The sequence below is a fragment of the Canis lupus genome, chromosome 16 (assembly GCF_011100685.1).
Source record: "Canis lupus familiaris isolate Mischka breed German Shepherd chromosome 16, alternate assembly UU_Cfam_GSD_1.0, whole genome shotgun sequence".
Classification (NCBI taxonomy): domain Eukaryota; kingdom Metazoa; phylum Chordata; class Mammalia; order Carnivora; family Canidae; genus Canis; species Canis lupus.
In genome coordinates, this window is record NC_049237.1 from 30,151,617 (window position 1) to 30,179,355 (window position 27,739).

General features: G+C 39.5%; 1 protein-coding gene across 9 annotated transcripts in view; it reads right to left on the reverse strand.

Annotated features, from left to right (window-relative positions):
- UNC5D (unc-5 netrin receptor D) overlaps positions 1-27,739 on the reverse strand; it is a 529,465-nt gene that overhangs the window by 211,241 nt on the left and 290,485 nt on the right. For all 9 annotated transcript variants that reach the window (XM_038560130.1, XM_038560132.1, XM_038560129.1 and 6 more), the window contains exons 2-3: positions 14,974-15,192; positions 1,156-1,299 (exon numbers count right to left, since the gene is read on the reverse strand). In XM_038560130.1, coding sequence (XP_038416058.1) covers positions 1,156-1,299; positions 14,974-15,192 — 363 coding nt within the window. The remainder of the gene's footprint in view (positions 1-1,155; positions 1,300-14,973; positions 15,193-27,739) is intronic.

The following is a 27,739-nucleotide window of genomic DNA, read 5'->3' on the forward strand; positions in this document are numbered from 1 at the left end:
AAATCAACTAAATAACTACGGGGAAACAGTTTACAATGGCTCTCATATGAAAAGCACAGCTGACAAAATGACCTCTTCTCCTTGGCCTACTAGGGCCCAGTCCACATCCAGGAAAGGGCCTCCCAAATTGCCAGTATAGTGAAGGTGAAACGCATATTTTGAGAAGAAGATTTCATTTCCCAAGAAACATAAATGTCTCTGCAAATAGCAATTCATTCCTATTCTCAATCCCTAAACCATCGACATCTGCTATGAATTCCTTGAGTCCTCAAATAAATCCCCCTTGCCCTGTATTCTTTATGGCACTCTCAAAAGGCAGCATTTGAATAAAACAACAATAACCAACTCTGCCCTCCTTCTCTCAATTTCTTTCTGGAGGAGCTTTTACACCCCTGGGCTCACCAAGGAGGTTTTATGGGGACCCATTGGGATGGGATAATGGGGGTAGGGGAATGAAGACATTTTAAGAAAGGAGAAAGGAAGTTTCTGTACTTCTAAATATGTTTGAGATGATAAAAGCACTGATGCTGAAATATGATGAAGACATCTTGGACTCTCCTGAAAAGCAATTTCCTGCTTCTTTTTTTTCCCCCCAAGTGTCTTTTTTTTTCCTTCCTTTTTTTGCTTCTTTGGAGTTCCATGCGGGTCAAACACATGCAGTTTTAAAACCCATTTCCATGTTTTAAGATTCAGAAGCAAGAGGTTTAGTAGTAGGCTATAAAAATCCCTTAATCTTTAATGTCTTATTTTTGCAGATTTGCTGGAAAGTGCAGTAAACCATCACTGCTCACCTTTTTCCAACAATGCCCCTTGAACTTGGTCATTGATAACGAACAGCAGAACCCACTTACATGGGTTTCTTTCTCTCAGGAACCGATTTTCTGGGCATTGTTGAGACACCTGCACTCTGACAATCTGCAGAATCTCTTAGCCTAACTGATTTGCTGATTGTACTCCAGAGGAAATTATCGCACATTCAAAATACAACTCTAAAAGAGTAAATTTAGTAGAGATAGAGATAGTTGTGATAGTGCTCGATGTCCTCTAATCTCTATTCTGCAGAAGCACCTGGCACATCTAGAGCCCCCCTTCAACTCCACTGATCTCTGGCCCGTGATCCCACCGGACAAGACCCACAACCCAGAATGTACTCACAAGCTATGCGCACGGAGGCCTTCCTGCTTTTGGAGGTCCCCAGGTGGCTCCATGCCACACACTGGCACCAGTAGTCCTCTGGCCCGTGGAAGTCCTCCACCTGCTGCCTGGTAACGTTGATAAACACCTCCCGGACCTTCAAGCCTGATGGGGAGACAGAGCAAATCCACTGAGGCCGCTGTATTTTTCAAACAGAAAGTTAAGGATAGCCAAACCTTTTCTTGTTAATTAAACAATTCGGTTTTTAATCAAGGCAAGGTTTTAATTACTCTGACAATAATACATTGCTGCTAATTAAATTCCAACAGCTGAGTAGGCTGGAAAGAATGAGTGTCAAGTATTACCAACCAAATGTGGCTCCAATAAAATATCAGAATTTTCAGAGTACCTTGATTAGTGCTTTTTCTTAGTCTTTCTTGGTGTAAAACCTATGAGGAATGTAGGATCACAATTAACTTCTAGGATTCTAGACGCTAAGGAGGTCTCAATACATGGACTCCAGAGATGTTATGCCAGGTGGCTCTAAATGGCCGTGTCCCTGGGTTTGAGAGTGGGCAAAGGGTCTAGCAGTGTGGCTTAGGAGAAAGAGGAAACAGGGAGCATGTGTGAACAGGCAGGGAAACCAAGGAAGGACCAAGTTTCGGCTTCAGGAGCCTCAGACAACAAATGCAGTGCAGACATGTTGAACTACGTAAGTCTCAAACCCCTGACAAGAGAGCCCAGGAAGGCCCCATAGCAGTGGCCGTGTGGGAGGAGAGAAAGGAGAGGCTCTTACAGGAGCTAAGGCTACATCTTCAAAAGAAGATAAAACTAAGAGAGCCACCTCTTAGTGTAGTTTATTATTATTATTATTATTATTATTATTATTAATTACTTTGCATCCTCTTAATAGTTAGAAAATATGTTATTTCTTACAGGGGAGTGTGAGTTTCTTCCAAACCTTTGACCAAGGACTATCAGCCTTCCTTTCCTTGGGAAGAATAGTCACCTTGCACAGGGTGCCAAGGATAAAAGAGAACACTCCTCAGTAGCCCTATCAGTTCAACCATCATGAGCCAGACAGCAGCTCTGACAGTCAGCCTGCTCTCTCCGTCCACCAAACATGCTGAGGCTGGGCCTTGCTCTGGGCTGGGCCTTGTTCTGGGCTGAGCCTTGCTCTGAGCTAGGCAGAGGAGGAGAAAAAGAGGCCATGCCTATTGAATTCCCCTTATGTACCGAGCATCATGATCAGCCTTTAGCCTACTCACTCACTACATTTTCTCAACACACTGTAGAAATAGTAGAAACTATTGCATCCCCACCACGCAGACCAAAGCACTGTCTCGGAGAGACTAATTCACCTGTCCACAGTTACACAGTCTGATAATGGAAGATCTGGGGTCTTAGAGCAAAACCAGCCCCACGTACAGGTCCCTCTCGAAAATTAAAATTCTGTCTCTGTATTTTAGGTGCTTATACTTAATTATGGAAATAAGCCTAACACAGGGGACATTTAAAGAAAAATTAAATGCATAATTATGCGTTTGTCTTCAAATTCAAAAGGAATTCATGGGATAGAGCCATCAGTGTAATCAAAAGAGCCCTGGGGCTTTTGATGGAGAGGGTGGAATGTGATTCTGTCTTGGGTGCTGATAGGATGAAAAGAACAGAGGTGCAAGATTGGTCAAGTCCCTCCTAACCAATCCTTAACATGTTATCGATAGTATGTGATGAGAGAGGTTTTTTTTTTTTTTAAGATTTTATTTATTTATTCATGAGAGACATAGAGAGAGAGAGGCAGAGACATAGGCAAAGGGAGAAGCAGGCTCCATGCAGGGATCCCAATGTGGGACTTGATCCCAGGACCCCAGGATCATGACCTGAGTCAAAGGCAGACGCTTAACCGCTGAGCCACCCAGGCGTCCCTGAGAGAGTTTTATGACCTCAGAAATCACCATGCACAACTGGAGTCACACTTTCTCAATTTTTAGGAGGGACCACATACAGAAAATCACTTTGATGACAGCTGTTAACCTACGTTTCCCTGTTTGTGGAAGGAAAGAACACTTTGCTTCCCTGGAAGAGATGTAAGAGTCCCAAAAGCTGTGTCCTACACCGAACAGAAAAGAAGCCTGAGAGGGGTTTTTATGGATGGCGGTGTTTTCATCTTTGCACTTAAGGAAATATAAAGTGTGAGTGGGAAGACAGGGGTGAGGAGGAGGTGGGGTTGGCAGGTCAAAGAGACAGGAGAATAAAAATTAAGCAATCAAACAAAACAGAATGGTTAGGACAAAAGCAGACGGGGGATGGGGAGTATAGCCACGCATGCTGGGGATTCGAAAATATGTTGAAATAAGCAAAAATAAGGAACTGGGCTGCAGAGCAGGGGGCTTTTGTTATAGTTTTCTCTTTGATTTGAGGCAAATGATGACTTACTTTGAATAGTGGAAGGGAAGAGAGAGAACCCCAAATCAATGCATCCTCTGTCACAGGGTGAAGAGACCTACTGAGGCAGAAATATGCCCACTATTTAGGAATCAGGGGTCTCTCAGAGAAGCATTCAATTATAAGCTTGAGAGGTCTGCTTGTCTTGTCTGTATGCCTTCCTCCTGCTTGTGCTCACATGCTCTTTTTCCAATAAATACGTTTTTTAAAATCTAGAAATATGTTCAAGCTGGGGGAGGGCTATTCCATTCTATTCTTTCTCCATCTTACTAGAACATCTATATTATCAGCTTCCTCTAGGTTGGAAATGAAGACAAACATCACCTCAAAATGGTTCAGGACTATTTGGATGCTTATTAAACAGGAAGTTTCCATATCCAAACATCAAAACTTGCTATGATTTCATCTAGGCACCATGGTTTTTTAAGGGCACCCAGGGTTTGTTTTACTGAGGTATGGTAAGACCACACAAAACAAATGGAAACAATTGTCCAGAAAGAAGATTTAAGCTCAGAAATCCCTAGAAACAACAGGCACAGCACCCAATGCAGGGCTACCTGGGGGATGTTAGGAGGCAGAGGGGCACAGGAAAATGAGGGCAAGAGCCTTTACTGTGGTTTCCTCGGGAAGAGGCAGGTAAACAGGTTTAGAATGGACTGGTTTGAATCATTTCAGTGGGACATAATGGCTGTCCCTAGTTGTCAGGTACTCGGTCCTGAGGTGAGGATAGGAAAATATTGCCCTGGAGTCTAAGAGCTTAATAAAATAAGTGGCTAGGCGGATAGGCTCTGGATTGATTGATCTGCATATGAAAGGCACTCTCACAGACAGATTCCCTTTCTCTGTGAATTAGCCAGCCCTCTGGCAGGACAGCAGTGTCAGCAAGAGCCCACGACGTCAGAGCATCAAATACAGAAACTAAACTTGTGGGCACATAGGCAGCTGCGTGTTTGTTTTGGGAAGCGTTAACTGCGGACCATGGACAGTCACCATGAAGGTCCTAACTGATCTTACCCCCTCCTCTAGACAAACTGCAGATGATAGCACGATGTTGAAGTCACAATTTCAATGCTAGGATGACTCAGTTACACGTCTTTCACAGAGGCTTTCCCAGGGGACTGGAGAAGCCAAATGAATAGTGGAAACCCACTATTTCTAAGCACAGTGAGTTTTTCCTGCAGGTAGCATCAGGATGGCAGGCTTCTTTGAAAGGCCACAAGAGACATCACCCCCCCCACACTCCCTCAAAATCACTATCTGTCTGTATTAGGCCTTCTTCTATCCACAAGTCTTCAGTCTTGTCACACATTCTCTCTAGGAGAACTCTTGGAAAACCATGAATACCTTGTACCTATTTTACTTATCTCTACCATAACAAGAAATAATTCCATTGAATACAAAATATTTAAATGGTATATTCTCTCCAAAGTCCCCCTTATAACTCTGCCTACTGATATATACACCACATACACATATATTAAGTGCATGCGTGCCAAACACCCACGAGGAGCAGCTCTATTTAAGGAAATCTCCACTCACTCCCCTCCACTGAGGTTCATCCAACAGTGCCAACAAGATGGCTATCCACTTCCACATCTCTCCAGGGAACCTGTTCACAGGAAATGCTACTGAGGAGCACAAATCCTAGCAAACAGAGATGACTCTCTTAAGTAAGGGTCGCACTGTACCCAGTAACTCGTGAACTAATAAGCATGGGAAGAGTCCAGCCCTTTAAATTAGTGTGTAAATTATAACCACCAGCCTTTGTGATGGACTAGAGGCTTACAAGATATAAAACTATGACTATGGGACTGATATGCTAATAAGCTTTCGGCGCTGTTGGATGGTTCAGTTGTATGGAGACTAATGTTGCCAGCAGATGAATAATTGCTCTGCATGTACTAAACATAACAGAGCAGCACAGAACTTCATCATTTGTCAGCTTTATTTGTTTAAATGAGAAAAATGCTGACAGCAGTTATTGCTGTAATCCCCTTATTTATCAGATAGAAAACACTAGTTACTCTTAGCAGGTCTAATCCTGTTGGGAGACTAAAAGTTACAGAGTTTTCCAACTAATTGAAGGTAGATGCTTTAGTGTTCCAAGAAGAGAAATACAAAAGACAGCGGGGAAGAAATGTTGAGAGAAAAAGGAGGAAAATCATTTATTCCTGGCCAACTTTTAATAAAAGGGCTCTAGCCGTAGTCTTAACTTGTTCTGTAGGAAATAAAGAATAGAACATTCAGCACCATGCCAACTGTAGCCCAGTGCCTAACAGCTGTCCCACATTTTTTATCTACTGCTCATTATCACACTTCTGCAAAGCCCATCGGCAGCATCCTGCCGTGGTCACTGTTGCCAACCTGCTCTCAGATATACCTGCTGATGGGCACTTGGGGAGGGATTTGACACAGCTCTCCCATGCTTGCCACCCCTCACAGCCTCCTGTCCTTCAATCATTTGGAGGTTCTTTGTGGCCAGATGCTTGGCTTACTAGACTGGATAACTAGATTCAAGATGGCAGGTTAAGGATCCGTCTTTCTCCCTTGGAGACATCATTCCTATCCCCAAACCACACAGAAGTCAGACACCAGCAAACTAGGTTTTGGTGAACTGTTTTGTCATCCAAGGCTCAGTGCCCCTTTCCCAGCCCAGTTTAGCTCAGTGTTTGACCAACCCCGTGTTTCATGTTCCACACTGGAATGTTCCAAGATTGGGGATTAACCAAGAGAATGAGGATATTGCTTTCCAAAGACAAAGTTCCAAAGAACTATTTCCAACATAGCTTTACGAGTAGCAAAGGACCTTCCTCAATTCTTTGAAAGAGGAAAAGAGGAAAATCAAACTTTTCCTGAAAAGCACCATCTCATATTCAAGAGCCTTCTCTAAGGAACCATCATCTGTCACAGTGTTTTGGTCCCCTCTGATGCCTGCATTTGGCTCTGAGTCCCTCTATACTCCACAGTCTCCTAAGAAGACAGAAAACAAGCCATTCTGCTGGAGAAAAGGAGTCCACCATTTCTAGAAGGGAATGTTTGTCATGTGCCTCTTCCTAGTCTGGGGCTAGAGCCTAGAAGACAGGCTTCAACAATGAGAAGCTCCCCCATTTTTGAATAACATTATTATTATCATTACTGATCATTATACCATTGTGTATAGCCTTTTACCTTTAGCAATGCCCTATTTCATCCTAACACCACATTAGTATTGTTTCTGTTCTCATCTTGACACAGGTCCCACCTCATAGGAAATATATCAAAGATGTCACATGATCTGCAATGTATGTTATTTGAAAACAATAACCAAGTGCATCATATGTGCCTACCACTATGCCAGGGGCTGAGGATATGGTGACAAAGTAGATGATCCATATTCTTGCCTTGGAGGAGCTTTTAGGTTGGAGGGGAGACCTCTCAACCTGCCCCAACAAGAAGGCATGAAAACTGCCCTGGCAGGAGTGCAGAGGGCTACAGGACCCATGGGAATAGCTTCCCACCTCCCCATGGCAACAAAAGCTTCTGGGGGTGGCTGCCATTCCATCAGGGACTTGAAGCCTCTTCCCCTTACATGGTCAGAATGACATCTAAAGCAAAGATTGTATTTATTTATTCATGAGAGAGAGAGAGAGAGAGAGGCAGAGTCATCTGCAGAGGGAGAAGCAGGCTCCGTGAGGAGCCCAATGTGGGACTCAATCCCAGTACCCTGGGATCACTACCTGAACCAAAGGCAGATGCTCAAATGCTGAGCTACTCAGGTGCCCCCTAAAATAAGGTTCAAATATATGTCCAACACAAATTGGACACATATTTGAAGTTTTAAAAGTCTGAGATATTAGGGGAGCATTCACAGAAGTGTGCCTCCATTTCTTTGGGGACCTTGGATATCTTCAGGCCAAAATGCTATTGAAAATAGTAAGTTAAATGTAGATAATTAAAAGGTAGAGCCATATTTCATTTTACTGGCAGATGCTTAATTAGGGCTAAATGTCTTTTGCCACTTCATCCTAGCAACAAGATTAAAATGTATTTTGACCAAAAAAAAATAATAATCCTTTGAATGTGCACGATGCCTAATGAATACTCTTTAGTTTCCCCTAGATAATAACCACTCCACGTATTCCTCAGAAGCACCACAAGTTCAGTGTTAAGTACAGAAACTAAGAATACACTCAAGCTCTCCAATTTCCTCCACACCAGAGATTAGAATTAATCAGCACAGAGGTGTCTGGCAGAGGAAAGCAAATTAACTTGATATTGTTGTCTGATAGCAGAGAGAAGGAAACTCAAGAGCCAGGAGTAGACACAGTAGGGTTACATAAAGGACAGAACCCTGTGAATGACTTACTCAGACATCAGATTCACAGCTATGTGGGCAACAGTCATGATTTCCAACCTTGCCACCCAAGTCAGCGACTTCCCCATCCTGCACTCACCCAAATTATCTGCTGTGAGGTTAGGGTATACCATATGACTTCTACCACCCACAATGCTACCATTGGCTTGGAGAATAACATAAAACTTGAAGGAAAGAATCACAAGCCAGTAACAAGTTCTTCTAAGCAAGACCAATACTTGGCTATTAATAATATCAGCTCTTTTGTCTTTTGGGAAGTATACAAGTTTGTAATTTTCTATTTGTTTTTGAAGAGTAATCAACAGCCACATGCTCCATTAAAAATAATAATAATAAGCAATTTTAGATTTATCCATTTGAAGGGTAACCTTGATTGACCACTTGCTCTACACCAGGCCCTCAGATGAGTAATCCTCATAGCAGTTTTAAGTGACAGATACAATCATGGCTATTTTACACTTGGTAAAACTGAGGTAGAAAGAAGCCAGGTCACATGTGTACCTGAAACAGTCTATAAAGGGAGAGTCAGATTTCAAACAGTACCGTCTAACACTGATAACCTATGCTCTTTATCACCACACTGTCTTCAAGCTTTCTTTGAGATTCCTCTAACTCCTACTTCAAACAACAATACTTCTGAGTGTTGTATGAATAGAAAAAATGGAAAAAGTCCAAAGGCACTGGTAAAGAATTTAGTGTTCACAACAGATCGCTGGTGCCTATCAGGAGGGGTTATTAAAAATTACAGAAACGGTGAGCAGCTATCTATCTCCGCTAAGGATGGAGTGAGTATAAATGGTCTCCAATTTTTTGTAGGTAGTATTAAACTGGACACGAGAAACAAAGTCTTCATACTCTGTCACAAGTTTATGGAAAGAATTCATAATATTTTCCTGGAAACCTTTTAAGAATAGGTCAGTCAAAAAAAAAAAAAAAAAAGAATAGGTCAGTCCTCTCTGAGTAGCAGACTGATGAACAAGATGAAATCTGGGGTGGGACGGAAGAACATTTCTTTGAAAGTAAGTTTTAAACCCACAGACTGTCAATGGAACACCTGAGAGATTGATCATTTCTGTGTTATGTGGACTAAAATATGTTTCCCAAATGTACCTTGGTGATTTGTGAGTCATTGACGGTAACTTCAAATTAATGGTTTTCTGGAAGAAACTATATTCAAATCCCCATCACTAGCACAGCAAAGTTCTTAGATACAAACTTTAAAGATTTAATACATTTTTATTTCTACTCTTCTCCCTTTTCTCAACACAATCCATTAACCTTTTATCCCCAGAGAGGGACTCCAGTTGTTTAAAAAGGAAATCACACACAATTGAAAGCCTTGAAATGATATTTTTTAAGAAGAAAAATATTAGTTTACCAGAGTTGAAACTTTTCCCATAACGCATTGGAATATACATTATTTCACTCATTAGAGTTCAATATCTCCAAGGTAGAGTAAGATAAGAGCCATGGAGCGTTGTTAAGGGAACTCCTGTTTTTATTGAACAATAAAAAAGCGGTTTAGCTTATTGATAACTCAAGCTTCCCATAGGCTACTTTATCTTAATTGCCAAGGATGGGTTTTGCTCATTCTTGTTTTTTTTTTCCCCCTCTGTGTGTGTGTGTGCGTGTGTGTGCCTTCCTGTTATATTAAATCTCTTAATTTCTCCAGTACTGAGCACTCTGCCTGTTTTCTCAGGGGCGCGATTCACGAGTTGGGATTACCTCTCCACACCAGATGTTAACAGAGGAAAAACCCCAGGAAGTAGAGTTCCCATATTTCCAAATGAAATGAGGCCGAACAAATGAAAGAGGACCCGTTGGCTTGTGCACAGAACCGAAAGTGTACATTACTAAGAGGTATAGCCATGTCTGTGCAAACACAGTAACTCATGTCAAATAAATTGTGCCTTTTGCAGGAAAGAACTCTAGCTCTGGGTTTTCCAAGCTAAATTGCGTGAAAACACACAATCCTTTTTCTTCTTATTTGAACTCTTAGATGACGGGGCCAAATTACCAGAAAGACCAAAGGCAGTTTGCAGCCTTTAACAACTGCAAAGACTTATTGCTTCCAATTTGGAAAATACAAAAGATTCTGTGTCTACTCCAAACACTCCCAAGTCTTATACATTTCCCATTAGTACTTTGAAGGAAGAAAATGTTAAGCAAAAATAATATCAAAATTCTCTTGGAGGGCTGACATCGAGATTGTGTTGGCCAAAGATATATAAGGAGTTACTACCAACTTCTCAAAAAAACATGGGCAATTCTCTACCTCTGCTCAAATGTGGTCTTACTGTCTTTGGCCTCTTGGCATCCTTTGCTCCTACTGGACTGGCAGGAGTTACTTTGCAAACCCAATCAAAAGCCATTAAGTCTGTAAAGGTAGTCAAGCCCTGTGCTCAAGCTCAGTATTGAAGACCCCAAGGGAAGTAATGCATCTATTTTTCAATACTGAAGGCCATTTTGTTTCCAACCTTAATTGCACTGATGTATTGGTTTGGCATACACCATCTCCACTCATCTTGCTCCACTTTCCACTATTTCTCTATTAATACAGACCTTAGGAAACATAATTGCAGTGTGCAGTGGACAGTGATTTTCATTAAGTACAGAAGAAAACTGTTTAGGGCGAAACATTTTTTTTTTCCCTATTGATTCAATCAAAATGACTTGGAAGAAAAGGTTGTGCTTATTAAATTCTTTTCAAAGAGGTAGCTGCTAAAATTTAAATTCTTTCTCAACAAAAAATTGGTATATAATCTCTTCAGGTTTTGTCATTTATGAATCCTTATTCTTTCCAGTTCCTTTGAAATTTGTGACTTCTATTGGTCTTTTTTCTTTTTCCTTTTTTTTTTTTTTTAAGTGGAGAGGGGCAACTTTTACATGGAAACAGAGAATGTAATCAGCGCTGCTATCTCCAAGACATGGAGTTGCCTAGCAATGCTAGAAGAATTAAAAGGGGGAAGCAATAGCAAAACAGAACATTGCAAAATTACAAGAGGGTGCAGTGTTAAATTGGATTGCAATACTTATCGAGAGGTCCTTCGATGAGAATGGATATAGGATTTTCTAGGAGTGGTATAAAAAAAATGCCTGGCCATTTTTCAATGTTCTTCCTAGCTTTCATTTGGAGTTTACCCAATGGGATTCTGCTATTTTGAGTTCATTACGGGACAAAATCTAGGCCAGAAACATCTGACAATAAAACACAGAGCCTCACTGAGCCACTGGAACTTGAGTCCTTTCCAGCTGGACTAATTGAATATAAGACATATAAGCCTTTCATAGTCTCCCATTGTTCTACAGGCTTTTGCTCACATGGCAAATGCTATTCCCTTTGTTGTTCTTTCCCAGATTTCAGAGACCTCCTTTGAAGTTTTCACACCAAGGTAAATGGGGCTACTCTGTTTGTGACTCAGTCTCTCTCAATGCAAGAAATATTTAAGATCTCAATCCTGGGAGCATAAAAGAAGAATCTTTGCTGACACCAAGATTTGATTTGTCTTCCTCCTTTGCCTTGATTATGCCAAATCCTTTCTTTAAGAAGGACATTATACCTGCAATCCTAGAAATGTCTGTTTTCAGTTGGTATAAATTCTTGCCTAACAGCACCAGACTCATGACCTAGAATAAAGGATTAGCCTTCACAAAGATGGCAGAAGTGCCGAGGGATAGAGAAATCCCAATGGAATAACTATGGGATTATACACTTGGGAAGCAGAAATACAGGCACATGATGAAAATGAGAAGCCATGTGCTGAAACCCATCCTCATGTCAGTAAGGGAATTTGTCAATATTCTGACTACACAGGAGAACAGGAAACTGTATGTAAATGTGGCTTATAGTCTGGACGGACTATATCTGAAGTAGAAAGCAGGAGACCTGAGTTCTATTTTTCTAAGATTTTATTTTTAAGTAATCTCTACACCCAATGTGGGGCTCAAACTCACAACCCCAAGATCAAGAGCTGCACACTCTACTGACTGAGCCAGCCAGGTGCCCCAGGAGATCTGGGTTCTAGAAATAGCTATGCCATAAACTATTGTAGCTCTTGGAATTTAAGATTTTTATTGCATAAAATAGGGCTGTTAGATTATTACTAAGGTCCCTTCCAGTTCTCACATTTAAATTGCAGAATTATAAGCATGCTTTTGGTCTGCAGAACAACATCTCTAAAATAGGCACTTGTTTTTTTTTCTCTTCTTTATACCAGGTCCCAACTGCAAGAGGGAATTGTGATAAGGTTTCAGGTGTTTCTCTACCTTTTGAAGTTATGCAATCCCAGATGAGTTCAGAACTGTATGATGCTTAGCACTGTTTATATATGTTTAGTTCTTTGCCTTCTTTATTGATTCCCAGGCAGAAACAGCATCACCTGAAGATCTTTTGGAAAAAGTTTCACTTTTTCTTTGGAGCAGAGCATACTCTCTCACCCTGCATGCTTCTTTGTTGGCTGGTGATATTCCCCCTACCGACTCCCAAGGAAGTAGCATTCTGGATCCATTCTCTTTTCATGTTGCCCATTCTCTCTTGACAACTCTTTTGTCTCCATGGCTTCATCCTTTCTTTATGACGACCAAATTGACTCTTCTATTTCTGAACTCTATAAGCTCCATATCTACATCTCTTCATTATATCCCACAAATATTTCAAATTCAGCTTGTCCAAAGATCTCAGCCTTCTCTCCTTGCTAATATATTTACATCAATAGCATCCTCCCCTTCTGCTTCTGTTGAGACTGTTATTCCTCCATCTTCTTCATTCATTCATTGCACCAGCTAATAAGTCTGATTGGTTAAAGTGCTTCTCACACCAGAAATCTAGTTCTTATTTCTGTGGCTACCACTCTGGAGGCCAGACTTTTCTTTCAACTCAACTGAAATATCCCAGTCTCCTAACTCATCCATTCTTGTTTCTTCTTACCATTTCAAACACCTGTGCCAGATTCCATCTTAAAAGCAGAGCTCCAGCCACTGCATTCCCATATGTCAATATAATCAATCCCACCCTGCCCATATTCGTGAAATTAAGTAAGGAACTGCTCACTTATAAGTGAGGCCTTTTAAGCCCTTGATTGAACTAAATTGGCCAGTTTCCACATCCATTTTCTATTTCAACCAAATCAGACTTCTTGCTTTCTTTTTAAAAGATTTTATTTATTTATTCATGAGAGACACACACAGAGAGAAGCAGAGACATAAGCAGAGGGAGAAGTAGGCTCCCTGTGCAGGGCCTGATGCGGGGCTTGATCCCAGGACCCTGGGATCACAACCTGAGCTGAAGGCAGATGGTCAACCACTGAGCCACCCACTAAGCTTTCCTTCATTGCTAATGTTGACCTCCAGGCCACAGATCTCTCTCTCTCTCTCCTATTTAGTATAGAATTAATAAATTAATTCACTCACTTACTTTGAATTAAGGAATCATCAATATTCCTTTCAAATGCTATTTCTTGGGCAGCCCCAGTGGCGCAGCGGTTTAGTGCCGCCTGCAGCCCGGGGTGTGATCCTTGGAGACGCGGGATCGAGTCCCACATCGGACTACCTGCATGGAGCCTGCTTCTGCCCCTCTCTCTCTCTCTCTCTGTGTCTCTATGAAAAGTAAATAAAATCTTAAAAAAAAATGCTATTGCTTCCATGCCTTTTCTGATAATCCTAATTGGTCATAAGCTTTTTTTTTTTTTTTTTTTTTTTTTTTTATGCTCCATAGGATAAGTACATCTATGGGTATATTGGACTTCTCCATATCAGTAGGTGTAAAGTCCCAGAGATCACTGTGTCTTCGCATTCTTCGGACACTATATAAGGCCTTTCGCATTGAGTAGCAGTGGTATAGAGTTAATACATTAAGCTGACTTGAAACTCCTAATTATACTCAGGCTTTCTGACTTATTCAAAATCTGTTATCTAGAGAGTGAGTTGGGGGAGTAAGAGCAAAAATCTATAGTGAGAACAGATTGGTTTTAGGGTGAGGCTAAATTTTCAGGTGGTCTGAGGAGCCAAAGTTCAAAAGCATATACTGTTTCTGTTACACACTAAAATTTAACAAGTTACAAATTTCGCAAGTTTTTAAAGATGTATTATTTATTTTAGGGAGAGCAAGTAAGCAAGCATGCACAAGCAGAGGGAGGAGGAATCACTGAGCATGGGGCTCAATTCAAGAGCCTGAGATCATGACCTGAGCTGAAATCAAAAGTCAAACACTTAACTGAACCACCCAGACACCCTTAAATTTTGCAAGTTTGAAGTCAAATAATCTTGCTTTCAGATTCAGCACAAACTTGCAGTTTACTTAGTGTCTCTGAGTCTCAGTTTCCTTATCTGTAAGAAGGTAATGACAGTATGATTTATCCCAGAGGGCTGTTGGAAAGACAGTGAGAAAAGGTCTGTCAAATACTTAGATAAGACCTGGTACATAGTAAGTGCTCAATAAACACTAGCCAGTATGATCATTATTCTCATCATCCCCATAGGCCAAGTTAGCCAAATTAATAAAGACAGCCCCTAAATTCTTTCATACTGGAGATACTATTCATTTTAGCACTCAAATTTGGGCTCTGTCATCATACAGTAAATGAAAAGAACCTAAAGAAGATTCAGAAACCCTCAACCATGGAGAATGATGTTATAATAATAAGATCTAGGAGGAAAGTTTAAAGAAACTGAAATTATGCTGCTGAAAAAAAGGTATTTGGTGAAAGATTTGCCTTCCAAAATATTTAGAATTGAGAATATGAAAGCAATGACTGGTAGATCTTATTTCCAGTGAGAATATTAGCTTCCATACAAAATTGGGTGCTAAAGTTATATAGAGGAGGGAAATAAAAATGCCCCTTTACTCTCCTAGAGTCAACTAGCAAAGTTGCTGTGGAGTCATTTAAATATACAATAGCACTTTGTATTCCTGGATGAGGTCAATAGGACCTTATTCAAATAAAGCACTGGTGGGTGGCCCCCATAGCTTTTCTCAGCCAGAGACAACATGAGGATCTAAGGAGCCACCATGTGAGGATCTAAGAATTGCTTCACATTCTTACCTGAACTCTCATCCAGACTCTCCTCAGAGACATGTTCATTTTGATGGACCCACTCGCCATTGCATTTGAAGAATATCTGCATGGCCGGCCTTGCTTTGCACCTCAGTGCAATGGGGTTGCTCTTGATGATGTAAGCATCATCTGGCTCTTCTATGAAATGAGGCAGGGTCCCAGGAGCTGAGGGGATGGACTCAGGGAGGACTTCGCCATTGTCAGTTCCTGCAAAATCGAAGAGGCCATTAGCATGCTGCCTATATCAATAGTACATGTGTCAGCATGTGGGCTTTAAGAATCTGTGCTGGAAAACACTGCATCATATCAATACAGCACACTTGTGAAGGCCTGTGCACATGAATTCTCTTCTAGAGGACTAAACTAGTATAATATGGTGCCTCGAGCTGGACACCCCTTCAGGGTCACCAGACAAGGGAAAATCATGAATAGGAAATTTCCTCAAAATTGCAGTTCTGAGTCTGCAAGTCTTTGCTGAAAGAACAGAGACAACATCTGGCGGATGAGAAGCTGAAGCTTCAATTCCATCTGGCGAGTGGTTTACCTCAAGGTGTCCAATGAAGGCCTCCAAGCTGCCTCCAAACTTTGAAATAATGGTGGAAATAGCTTTTGTTCTCCCATAAATGAGCATGGATAATGCCAATGTTTTCGGAGGATGTTCAGTCTTAAGACATGTGAAAAAAATTCCAAATTGTCTGTCTTCTCTACCTATGAAACTGGAGATTGGCTGGTATTCAACAGTTTTCTCCAAAACCTCACCAACTTACTGAACCTTTTAAAAGGAATGCACATTCGTTCCACTTGACCATGGCTATATTCTCTGCCCCCAACCCTCCCCTCAATATACTGTGAATCTCTTTCAAGGCTACAAACTGAAATGAACCACTAAAATAGCCATGAGCTTTTTACTTTTGGACCTATAATTATGTATCTTCAAAGATAAAAAAAAAATGGCCATGATTCTCCCCTAAATTTAGGGAGTTGATGAGTAGAGAGAAGCAAAATAAAAAAGGAAAGGCAGAAGCCAAGACTTCACTTCACTACCTCTTCACTACACTAAGCAAGGACTTAAGTCCTGGGAAACTACCACAAAGTCATGGGGAGCAAGATCTGAAAGGGAATTGCCAGTATGGTGGAAGTGCCCAGGAGCAACAGGTATGCCTTCCATGGCCACTCCAAAGAAAGAACAAAGAGGGCAAGAATTTCATAGGGAGATCAACAAGTGCCCTGGAAAGGGTTATTCACATGCAAAGCAAACCAGTCTCCAGGAGAAAGCTGGGGAAAGGGACCCAGCTGGGGCACTGGATGAACAACCCAGTTCATCAGGAGCAGGGGCAAGCCTCGGTGACAGGGTGCATCCTGTGATGTAGACTGGCCCCTCTCTGTGTGCCTTCAGCATAGTTTGGAACAAGAGCCTCTTATGATTCACACTTAGGTCCACAACATGTGTCAAGGAAGCACCGTCCAAGGTAAACATAAGTCACAGTAGTAGGGGGTAATATTTTAAGACTTGGGGCATTCTCCAATGCAAATAGAAAGAGAGGGACTAGGGCATAAAAGGTATAACAGCCTATAATTCTATTTTTGTGTAAGGAAGGAAATGAAAGACAGTGAGTTATGAAAAACACGCCTTGTCAGTGGAAACACACAAGCACCACTTGTACCACTGCAATGAATTACATAAAACAAGAGTCTGAATCTCCAAACTATTTTTTCCCACTAAATACATCAACGTAAGGGAGGATAAAACCTCACACAGCAAAGAGTTTAAGATACTGTAAGCTTTAAAACGCATTTGTAATAGAAAAGCCAGATCATGTGTAAGTTACTGGAAGTACCAAAAATTCATCCTAAAGCAAATGCCCTAAAGAGCAAGAGAAGAAACAATTTATGTCATAAAAGTACAATACAGTCACTCAAAATAAATTGTGTATATGCCATATGGCATAAGAAGGGTTTCAGGACAGTATATGAGAGGTTTATTGTGTTTTTTTTTAATGTTTTAAATTACATTGACAATGGACTTCATAAAATAGATCATATATTAATTCATTTTGTTACTGACTGCTCATGCCAATTTCCATCTTCAATAAATACTAAGTCCCCTCAGGCTTTTGTAAATCCATGCATTAGAGGAAATGACAAAGGTATTAAAAGATTTTATATGGACATCAAACAGCTCACACTCCCATCACGGGCTTGAGTTCTGTCCAAAGTAATTCATTGCTGCAGAAAAGGGTCACTTGATAAAGAATACCCAAACCTTATGGTGACAGCCTGAATGAACAGCCCCAGGCATACATTTTGGATGATGCCTTTTGCTTAACTAGTAACAATGCACGAATGTCCAAAGGAACTACTAAAATGAGGCAGGGTGAATCATAAACAACTAATTCTAGATAAACAGTAAGGCCACTTTATTCAGAATAAATAAACTGTCAAAGGCACTACATCATTAATCAAGTTTAAACCATCCAATTCACAAAACAGAGATCTAAAAGCAATTAAGCTACCATCCTGCTATTTTAATAAATACCCTTTAAACAAAGTAAGAAGTTTAGCTTTCACCTGAAACAAAACAGGAGAGTAGAATAGAAAAGTATGTAGGTAAGTGTCCTGCTATCTCAAGGACCTCCATTAAGAATCAATCAATCTTAATGTTCAGAGGAGGGGGAAAAAGGCAAATTGTAACATTACATCTTAATTATTACTGAAGCCATGTCAAAGTCATGTATGTCTAGGGAAAGGGCCAGGATCCATGAAAGAAGGAACAAAGGAAAATGTCAATTTATCAAGGGTGGCAGTTGGAAGGTGAGATCATAGGTATATTTGCATACATATCACCATTTATTTGTATCCTTCCAACAATGAAATGAAATAAATGATTTTCTTTACTTTTTATTTTTTATTTTTTTTTTGCTTTTCCGTTTTTAAGTTTTTATTTATTTATTCATGAGAGACACACAGAGAGGCAGAGACACTCCCTCAGGCAGAGGGAGAAGCAGGCTCCTTGCAGGGAGCCCGATGCAGGACTGATCCCAGGATCCCCAGATCATGACCTGAGCCAAAGGCAGACGCTCAACCACTGAGCTACCCAAGTGCCCAGGTTTTTTGCTTTGTATAGTGAAATGTTGGGAGTGGTGTTTACTAACACCCTCCCCTAGGCCCACTTCCTCTCCCCTATGTTCCTCATTGGGCTCAGGATCAAATTTGTACTACAGTAATGCCCAGCTCTCCAGATGGCTTCTGTGCCACAAGAAGGCTGGGATCTCCCGGCAGGCAGACCTCCAGGAAGATATCCCTCCCTTAACCTGCAAGGCAGAGTCACCTGCCTCCATTTAAGCAATAGGAATGTGGCAGAAAGAAAAGTGATGTGGGTACTTTTCAGGGGCTTAGAAGTTGCCAATGGATACTGCTCTTTGGAGGAGGTGGGAGGGGGTGGCAACTTACCTTAATAAATGGTTTTATGGAAGCCTGCATGAACACTTGTGGGCTTCAGGGTAAAGGAACCTATAATCTCAATACACACGCCACTGCTTTCTAATTCAAAGAAAAGTTTTAAACCCAGTGTGACGAGCGCTGGTGACTATGCGACCCGGTCAATTGCCTTTTCCCATGCCTGCTTTTACGGTAGAGGCTGCAGAAGGCATGGACTCAGTTTACTTCTTTGCAGGTAGGAATGGTCACATGACAACCCCCGGCAAATGATTCCTAAGCAGAAATCTCTGAGGAAGCTTTTATTTTCCTGATAAAAGAAACAGGGGTAGTAGGTTCCTGTCCCTTCTCCTTCTTGTTCCTGCCTTAACTAGGGAAGATCAAGAGGAAAAATCTCAGAGGAGCAGACAGTGTAGAGGCTGAAATAACTCCATGGGGCATCCACCTCCAGATAATTTTTTTTTTAATCTTTACTTATTTAAACTACTAACAGTCAGATTTTTCTGTTGTTTTACAGAAGATATTCCTCACTGATACAGGTAGATCTTTCTTCTTAAGCAAAACCAGAGCTCCAAGCTTCACTTTATTAAATTCCAATGTTCTCAGTGCTACAGAATTTTGGACAGCTAAAAAAGCATGGAAACTAGGAGAGCAGGGAGTAAAACTAAGAGCTGCCATGTACTGAATGATTACAGAATATGGTGATGCAACTTCTGTGTGGATTAGGTCACTTAAGCTTCATACCAACTCTCTGTGGGAGGCACTATAAGTATCCTGTCTTGCAACTGAGGAAATGCTTCAGTTAGTGTGCCTTGTCTAAGGTTATATGGTTGGTCAATGGGGCCCAGAATTTGAACACAGGTCTCAGACTCCAATCACCTCACTATTTAATTTTAGTTCAGATGGATGGACCCTTAGAAGTCTGGCATGATAATTTAGTGAGCGTCTTATGGCAGTAGCATGCAGTTCATAAAACCAAAGAAGATATAAAATTGTTTATTATCCATGTAGTACCTGAGAGCCTACATTAAGTGTAATATTCATCTTAAAGATCATTCACACAGTTATCCTGTTAGCAGACTAGAAAGGTCAGAAAGCGTGTATTATGGACATATTCTAGACAAGGTCTTGAGAAAAAAATATTTTTGATAGAACAGCACAGCAGGTATTCAACTAATTATGATCAAATGACTAGGTATCCTCACTCAAGTCAGAAAACAAAGAAGTTGAAGAATAAGTGTTTGAGAGTAATGAGAAAGCTTTTTCATTATTTCGTTTGGAAACAAATATTCTTGCTTAGGGATGAAACAAACTACTGAAACTCCAATTAAAATAACATGGAGTAGGGGTGCCTGAGTGGTGTAGTTAATTAAGCGTCTGACTCTTGGTTTCAGCTCAAGTCATGATATCATGGTCATGAGATTGAGCCCCATGTTGGGCTCCATGCTGAGTGGGGAGTCTGCTTAAGCTTCTCTCCCTCTCCCTCTGCCCTCCCCTCTGTGTGTGTGCACACATACTCATTCTCTCTCTCTCAAAATGACTAAATAAATATTTCAGAAAATAACAAGGATTATTTACAGGAGACAGTGAACCTCAGCAAGAAAGAGACTGGGGCCAGGGCAATGCCATATTATCATGTTTAACCATACAACACTGCCACTATTCTACACATTGATCTATTAAATCTGTAACAGGATTGGGCACAGTGGAGGCCAGAGTCATTCCAAACTGGGATTCATAACACCCTGGGCTACCACAAAGTATGCTGGCATTGCACAGGGTTAGAGTATCAATAAAGCTGAACTTTAACAGGCTTTACGAAATTCTAAATTATTTTCATACGTTTTTTTTTTTTCCAAGAGTACTTTGAAACACATTTCTTCTTCTTTTTTTTCCCCCTTTTCTATCTCCAAAGTATGCTGTATTCTCACTGGTACAAAATATCTGTATTTGTTTCAATGTCCAACCAATAATCCTGCCATAAAGACTATATCTGGTAAAAGAGAAGAACTTTAGAAACAAATAATCTGACTTAAACTCTAGGTTACCTCTGTGAACTTCTATGAGTAACTTAACTACAAGGTTCCAATTTTCTCATTAAAAAAAATGAGCGATTAAAATTTATTAGTCAGTGGTTTATGACATTAAAGTAAGATAAAGCATGGAAAAAATACACAGTATTCTTCAAATTTCACATAAATACAATGTGCCACCACTACCACCACCAACACCAGTGCCTAGATAAACAGCAAACAAAACAAAGATATTTATAATTATGATCTCTATTACTTCCATTCCCAAGCTTATTATCCTAATATTTGTATTTTAATTTTGTGATTATGACTCTTATGTTCAGCCCAGAGCCCACATGATATGAACTGTTGCTTATAACATGTTTTTGCTATTTTCTACCCATATATATGTTAGTATAATTTTGTTAGGTCAAAACCCATGAAAACATGCTGTGAAGCATTTATTTATTCAATAAACACATAGCAAGTGCTTATACCATAAACCAGGCACATGGCTGTCCTGCAATGCAGTATGATAATACACAATGGATTTCCTGCTGGCCAGATCCCAAAACCATTGCCTTTAATAGGCAAGCAGTTATTAACCATAGGAGATTTCACAGTATTCCAGAGCTCCTCTCACTGCAGTATTTAAATGAAGCAAGGCACCTTAGAAATAGCTCTTTAAATTCCACTCGATGTCTGTGAGCATATTGGGCCACAGCAATATACAAATCAGAGCAGAAAGCCATACGAGGGAAACCAAGTTACATAATCTAAGACAATACAATAGAGCTAGGTTCTTTGCTTTTGTTTACAGAAATGTGGCTTGTCTCCATATGGTTATTTAATTAGACAGGGGATGCATTGCACCACTGAATGCAGAACAAGAGCCAGAATTTTACATACCAAATATTTAATGCAATTTATGAAACACAGACTCTTTCCCTAGGCCTCAATAAGTGTTTTCTTTTTTTAAACTCAAACTATTCTACCTTCTTCCCAACCTCTAATAAAAATGGAAATGTTTTATATATCACTGTATTTGCATAGTTCACCTCACCTGTGTCGATCTTCTGTATTGTCAGCCTAGGATATTATTCCATTGAGCAGATCTTAAATTTTTCAGAGTACAAGATGGTAAACAACACTTCCTACACAGCCAAAGAAATATGAAGGGCCATTCTTTGTTCCTCAAACAAGAAACTTTAGATTTCAGGAGAGCTTATAAAAGCACATTCACTATTCCCCAAATTATCACAACTTAACTTAATATATTCATTTTTTAAACTGACGTATGTGTGCATGCCTACTAAGATTAGTCAGTGTTCTCTGTATTGGAGATTCAAAGTTAACTGAGACATAGTTAATTTATTCAAGGAGCTCATACACTAAATTAGAGACAAAAAATTACAGAACAACAATAAACATGCAAACAGTATATTAGAAGTATACACAAAATGTCATAGGAGCACTATGGAGAGGGGGAGGGAGGGAGGGAGAAAGAGAGAGAGAGAGAGAGAACCTGACTTTCCTTGGAAGGGTTCATGGACAACACCACAGGGAAGATAACATTTCAGCACAGTTTGGACACAGGACTTGAAGACTTGAACAGAGAACAAATGGAGAAGGCATTCCAACCTGAGTCATGGTATGTGCCCCAAATATATTTCATTAGAACTCACATTTGAAAGAGTTTACTTTGACGTTTGTACTAAATCATTGGTCCTACTTGGACCTAACATCTCGAATATTTTTATTTTATTTTATTTATTTGAGAGAGAGAAAAGAGAGAAAGCATGAGTAGGAAGAGGGGAAAGCACACTCACCACAGAACAGGAAGCCTGCCTTGGGGCTTGATTCCAGGACTTTGGGATCATGACCTGAACGGGAAGGCAGATGCTTAACTGACTGAACCACCCAAGTATTCCCCCAACATCTGTTTCTACGTGCCTCTGACTAAGAGCTTTCTGAGATGTAGACACAGAGTAACCACCAAATTACAGAAAGATAGTATTCTTGGTTTAACAACATGGGCCCCAAAGCCAGGTTTAAAGTAACTATTTTTATATACTTCCAATGAGGGAGAAACCATGTTTATTCTGCTATGTTGGAAAGAGTTATTCTTTAAATCATACCAATACAAGTGGCATTATCTCCCAAGGCCATAGGAAAAGTTTTTTTGTTCTTAAAATGACCACCATTCTGGTTCTCCCTTGACTTATACACAAAATAGATTTCCGACGCTGCGTCTTAAGGCAGAGATTTTACACTCTTTCTGATGGCAGGCCTTGTTCCTGAAGCAACGTGCAATATACAATCAGAGTTAGCATGAGACACTTATTCCCATGATAGCAGTTCTCCAAAGGGACTTTGAAATAAGAGGCCACATTTAGTTCAATGGTTCTCTATGTATTATGAGATTATTGAGAATTTACATTTGCATTGTTTTGCTTTCACTATATTTTTAAAACGTGTTACAGATACATACACTTAGAAATAGAATATAACAATATAACCATATGACTATATATAGCATGTGTGTATGTATGTGTGTACATATTTATACATAAACAATTCTCTGTTGAGAGAAGCAATATAAAAGGTTCTGTAAACTATGGCGACTTCTAGGATTTACTTCACGGAGTCTAACTTCCACTGTGTTAAAATTCATGAATCAGAAAAACTAACAAATCTATCCCTAGGAAAAAAAATGTAAAGGATTAGATTATAAAATTTATAAAAATTATTCATTCTAAAATGTAAAAAAAAAAAAAGAGTAATACTTTGCTGAAAATAGGAGGTAAGATGAAGCTTAGAAATTGTTTCTTAATTTTTTCCCCAACAATGGATATATTTGTGTATGAATGTGTACCACTGACTAGTGTTCAAATTCTTCTGAAAACCTAGTGGGATTTGGGAAAGGTTTTGCTTTTCAAAGTGTTACCGCTTTTCATTTATAACTGACAGTTTTTGAGAGTGAGGCCATTCATAGTTATGGAAAAATGGTTGTTTTAATGCAACACTGAATGACAGAAAACCAAACAATCAAACACCATTCTCATATTTTTCATTCTTGGAAAATTACCTTTCAGGAAGAGCTTCGTATTTTATGTTCTGCACGCAAATACAGCAGGGACTTTCAATCTTTTTATGACAAAAAGAAGAAACAAAAGGTGGGAAACAAAAGCATAAGAAGCAAACACTAAATTCCCTTTGAAATAAACACACTTCCATTGCATGTCAGGTCACATTTTTAAAAACTCAGATGGTGACCTATAAATTCGGGTACCTCAAAATTTTAATATGGGCCAATTTGACTGCAACCTGGTTTGTACATTTTCTTGTATGTGATCTGGACTCAAGCAAAACAGAGTGGGAGTTCATCTTAGATAATATCTGGGCCAACTCTTATCTCAGACCCTCAGAGGTTAAACAACTTATCAAAGAGCTCCAAGGAGCAAACTTAGGTTGAAATCTCTCTGTTGACATCTACAATAATATTTTCCCCATTATGCTGCTTTTATTTGGACAGGATACAAAAAACTAAAGATATAACTAAGTCTTGTGTTATCATCTATGAGAAATTTTACACAGAAAACAATCTTATAAAAATCTCTTATGATGACCTTGTAACTTGCAAACATTCTAGTAAAATCGAATACAATAATATAATCTTTAACTTTTATGATGCTTTTTATTGCAATTTATGTCTTATTATGAAACATTAAATTAGAGAAAAAATTAAGTGTATTCTTTAAAATAGTTATACATTGTCACCAAATTCCTAAATTCCCATTCATAATTCAGTATATTTCATTCTCTTTTCTTTCTTTATCAGATGTATATTGAATATTTGGGTTTTCTGTGCATATTTGGGAGATGTTATTTCATTTTCCCATGGTATTACTTTCCATTAACTAGATTCTTAATGATTGAGAGTAGATATGTCAGCTTTGAACTTGCCATTTTCTTACTATTTAAGAAAATACTATTACTTTAAGTATTAGTATAGTACTAAAGTACTATTGCTTAAGTATTTAAGAAAACTTACTTTTAGGAAAATACTACTAATAATAAAACTATTACCATTTCCAAACTTTATTTTATATTGCTTTTATAATGCTCCACTTTTCTATTACTCTAATTAGATCCAAATGTGTCTCTTCAACCCATTTCCTTCTCTAGACATTCCAATCTGTATAAGAAATTGCCTCCAGATATATTCACATAAATGTCCCTATAGACTCCTCAAACTATTTTCTTTTTTTTTTAGATTTGAGAGAAAGAGAGAGAGAGAGAAAGAGAGAGAATGTGCAAGTAGAAGGAGGAGCAGAGGGAGAGAATCTTGAGCAGACTTCCTGCTGAGCACAGACCCAGAAAAGGGGCTCAATCCCAGGACCCTGAGATCATGACCTGACCCAAAACCAAGAGCTAACACCCAACTAAGCCCCCCCCAGGTGCTCGTAGACCCACTCAAACTTCTTATACCTAAAGGGACAGCTTATTACTTGGCTCCTCAGATCTGTTCTCTGACCTAAGTTCCCTAAATGTAGTAGTCACGGGGTTCTCCAAATTCCCCAGGGCTAGGCATCACCTACTTTCCCCTGCTCAGCCCCTACATCCAATTTATCACTAAACCCTACTGGCTCTGTTTCCTAAATATCTGTGTAATTCAGTAACTGCTTTTCATCTCTATTCCCACTACCCTGCCCCTAGTCACTACCACTGTTCTTCTGAATGACTATCACCAATCCAGTCTTCATTTTAATTCTTGCTCGTCCTCCTTCACACCTAATCACGTCACCACCAGGAGGCTCCAGGCACCACCAATTCATTCAGTGGCCTAAGGCTCTTCACTGGGGATCTGTCTGTGCCATGCTTTCCTTCTGCCTACTTTAATAATTTCTCCCAGTTTAGCTTACAGCCTATTCTCACCTTTCAAGCTTTATTTAGTTGACACATCAGTGTGAAGCCCTACTGGAACTTCAGGGATACATTACTCTGCTTTGCCCATCCATAATACTTTGTACAACTATATAATTATTCATGTATACCAATGTACCTTCTTTTAGATTGTAGATTCCATGAAGGCAAAGGACAAGAATATCTAAATTAACAGATAGCTGAATGAAGCATGTTGAAACTCTGTGACCACTCTCTGTAACAAATATGTATTAAATACATATGATGTACAACTAAATTTATTTTAAATAAACTTTGCAAACTGACATGGCCACCAGCATTATAAAACTTGATCATTTTCCTCATCCTCACCAGTAATAAACATTTGGATAGTATTTGCTAATTGATGGGTAAAATTAATATTAAATCTTTGACATATACTTCTTGGTTATCAGCCAAGTTGAATATTAAAACATGTTTATCAACTATTTCATTTACCCTTCTACAAATCACAAATTTGTATTTTTTACCATTTTGATTTTGTTTTACAGTTTTAAAATGTAGCTACAGAATCTCTAAAAATAAGTACAAACATAAATTAATTTCATAGATTCCATTGTTCCTGTATCAGGTGCTTAATCACACGAATTACACCCTAATTTTATGCTATTTCTTCCAATCCATTAATTCCTTCTTTCATCACCAATTTGGAGTTACAGAAATCAAAAGATCAGTTCCACTATTCCAGAAGCAAGAGAAGTTTGACTAAAATGGTTAGCTCTAGACAAAGATGGTCTTATGCAGGGAAGAACTTACATCTTAAAAAAAATAAATCAACATTTTATGAGGAGGATTCATAAAGAGAAGTAAAAGGAACAAGATTTGTCTTCCATTTCTTAATGAAATGACCTTCTTTCCACAGCAAAGTCCTTCTTCTGGAAGTCACATAAGATGTTGATATGAGGATGAAGTTTTGATGCTCATATGAAATTCCTTAATTCCTTTGTTATTTTTTCTAACACACAGATTTAGTTAATCCTGCTGAGATGCGGTATTTAGTGAAGACTGACAATATACCACACAGCACTAGTGACCAGCAACAGAAGCTGTGTCCTGATCTGATCTGACAGTCATCTGATTGGGAGGTGGAACATGTATAGTTGAGGGGCTTAATATCCTTATCCTCCTTAGAGAGGATGTCAGACACTATCAGAAACAGATTTATACCAAGTTGTATTAGAAACACAAAATACTATTCCTCCTGATATCTTTTATCAAGAGGCAGCTTGATACAAGAGAACAAATGTGGGCTTGGAGGTAAGGCTTGATTCAAATCCAGGCTCTCTTACAATTAGTTATAAGACCTGAGGCAAGGTATCTAACCTACTGTATCCTCCTAATTCTTCCATATAGAAAAAGAATACTATAATACTCGACAGAACAATGAAACTGTTGTATACATTCAAAAGTAGGTAAGTGTAAACTGACCAGGCTATTTATTATAGGCCATATAATAAGCACTCCATATTAACAGAAATTATTATAAATTTCCCTTCTTAAGGTCTGGCCCAACTGCCTCCCCAAATTCTCTTACCTCCCAAACTCCTCCACCTTCCCCAGAAAATCAGTTTAAGCACTCAGCTGCCTGTTCCAGCTTTCCTATTCCTACAAGATGTACAGAGCCCTCCAGCCTCATCTCTAGGCCCCAAATGTAGAACTTATTCATATAAATGCAGACAGCCAGGAAGCAAATTTAGGAGAAGCATAAACAATAAGCTTCTTATGCTGGGCTGTCTAATGAGGCTCTATAAGTTTCAGGGCTTCCTAAGCAATGTCTTTTATGGATATACTCTCCACTCAAAGAATTAGTGACCCCTGAACAACAGCACATCTAAATTACAAACCTTTTACCCTTACTTTTAGAAGATCCTACCAGTTTTAAAGGGGTAATTAAAAAGATGAATGGCCATTCACAGTCTAACTCACAGGGAATGTATTTGGTGTTCTTCCCATACTGTGGTTATCACACAAGACTCTCCCTCCCCTATAAAGCCTCCCTCACAGAAGAAACAAATAGCCAGATTTTTTCCAGGGCCTCCTGCACATGACCAGGAAATGGTTTGGCTGGAGGCTGACATTCAGAGGCTAACAGACACATAAGTTGAGGCTTTTTCCCCTCAGGTGAATTGATCGAAGGTTAAATTGGGCACTCAAAAAGCAAGAGAACCTCCCATGGCCTTTGCTAAACATTTTGTACTGTCTTTTCAAAGACATACTGCTTTTAACCCTGAAGCTCCAGAACACAAAAATCTTGTAATTTATATATCAATAGACAGTATTCTCTCTGATACAAAGGCAAAATCAGAATAGCATGCTTGGGTGGGCCAAACTCTACAATAATG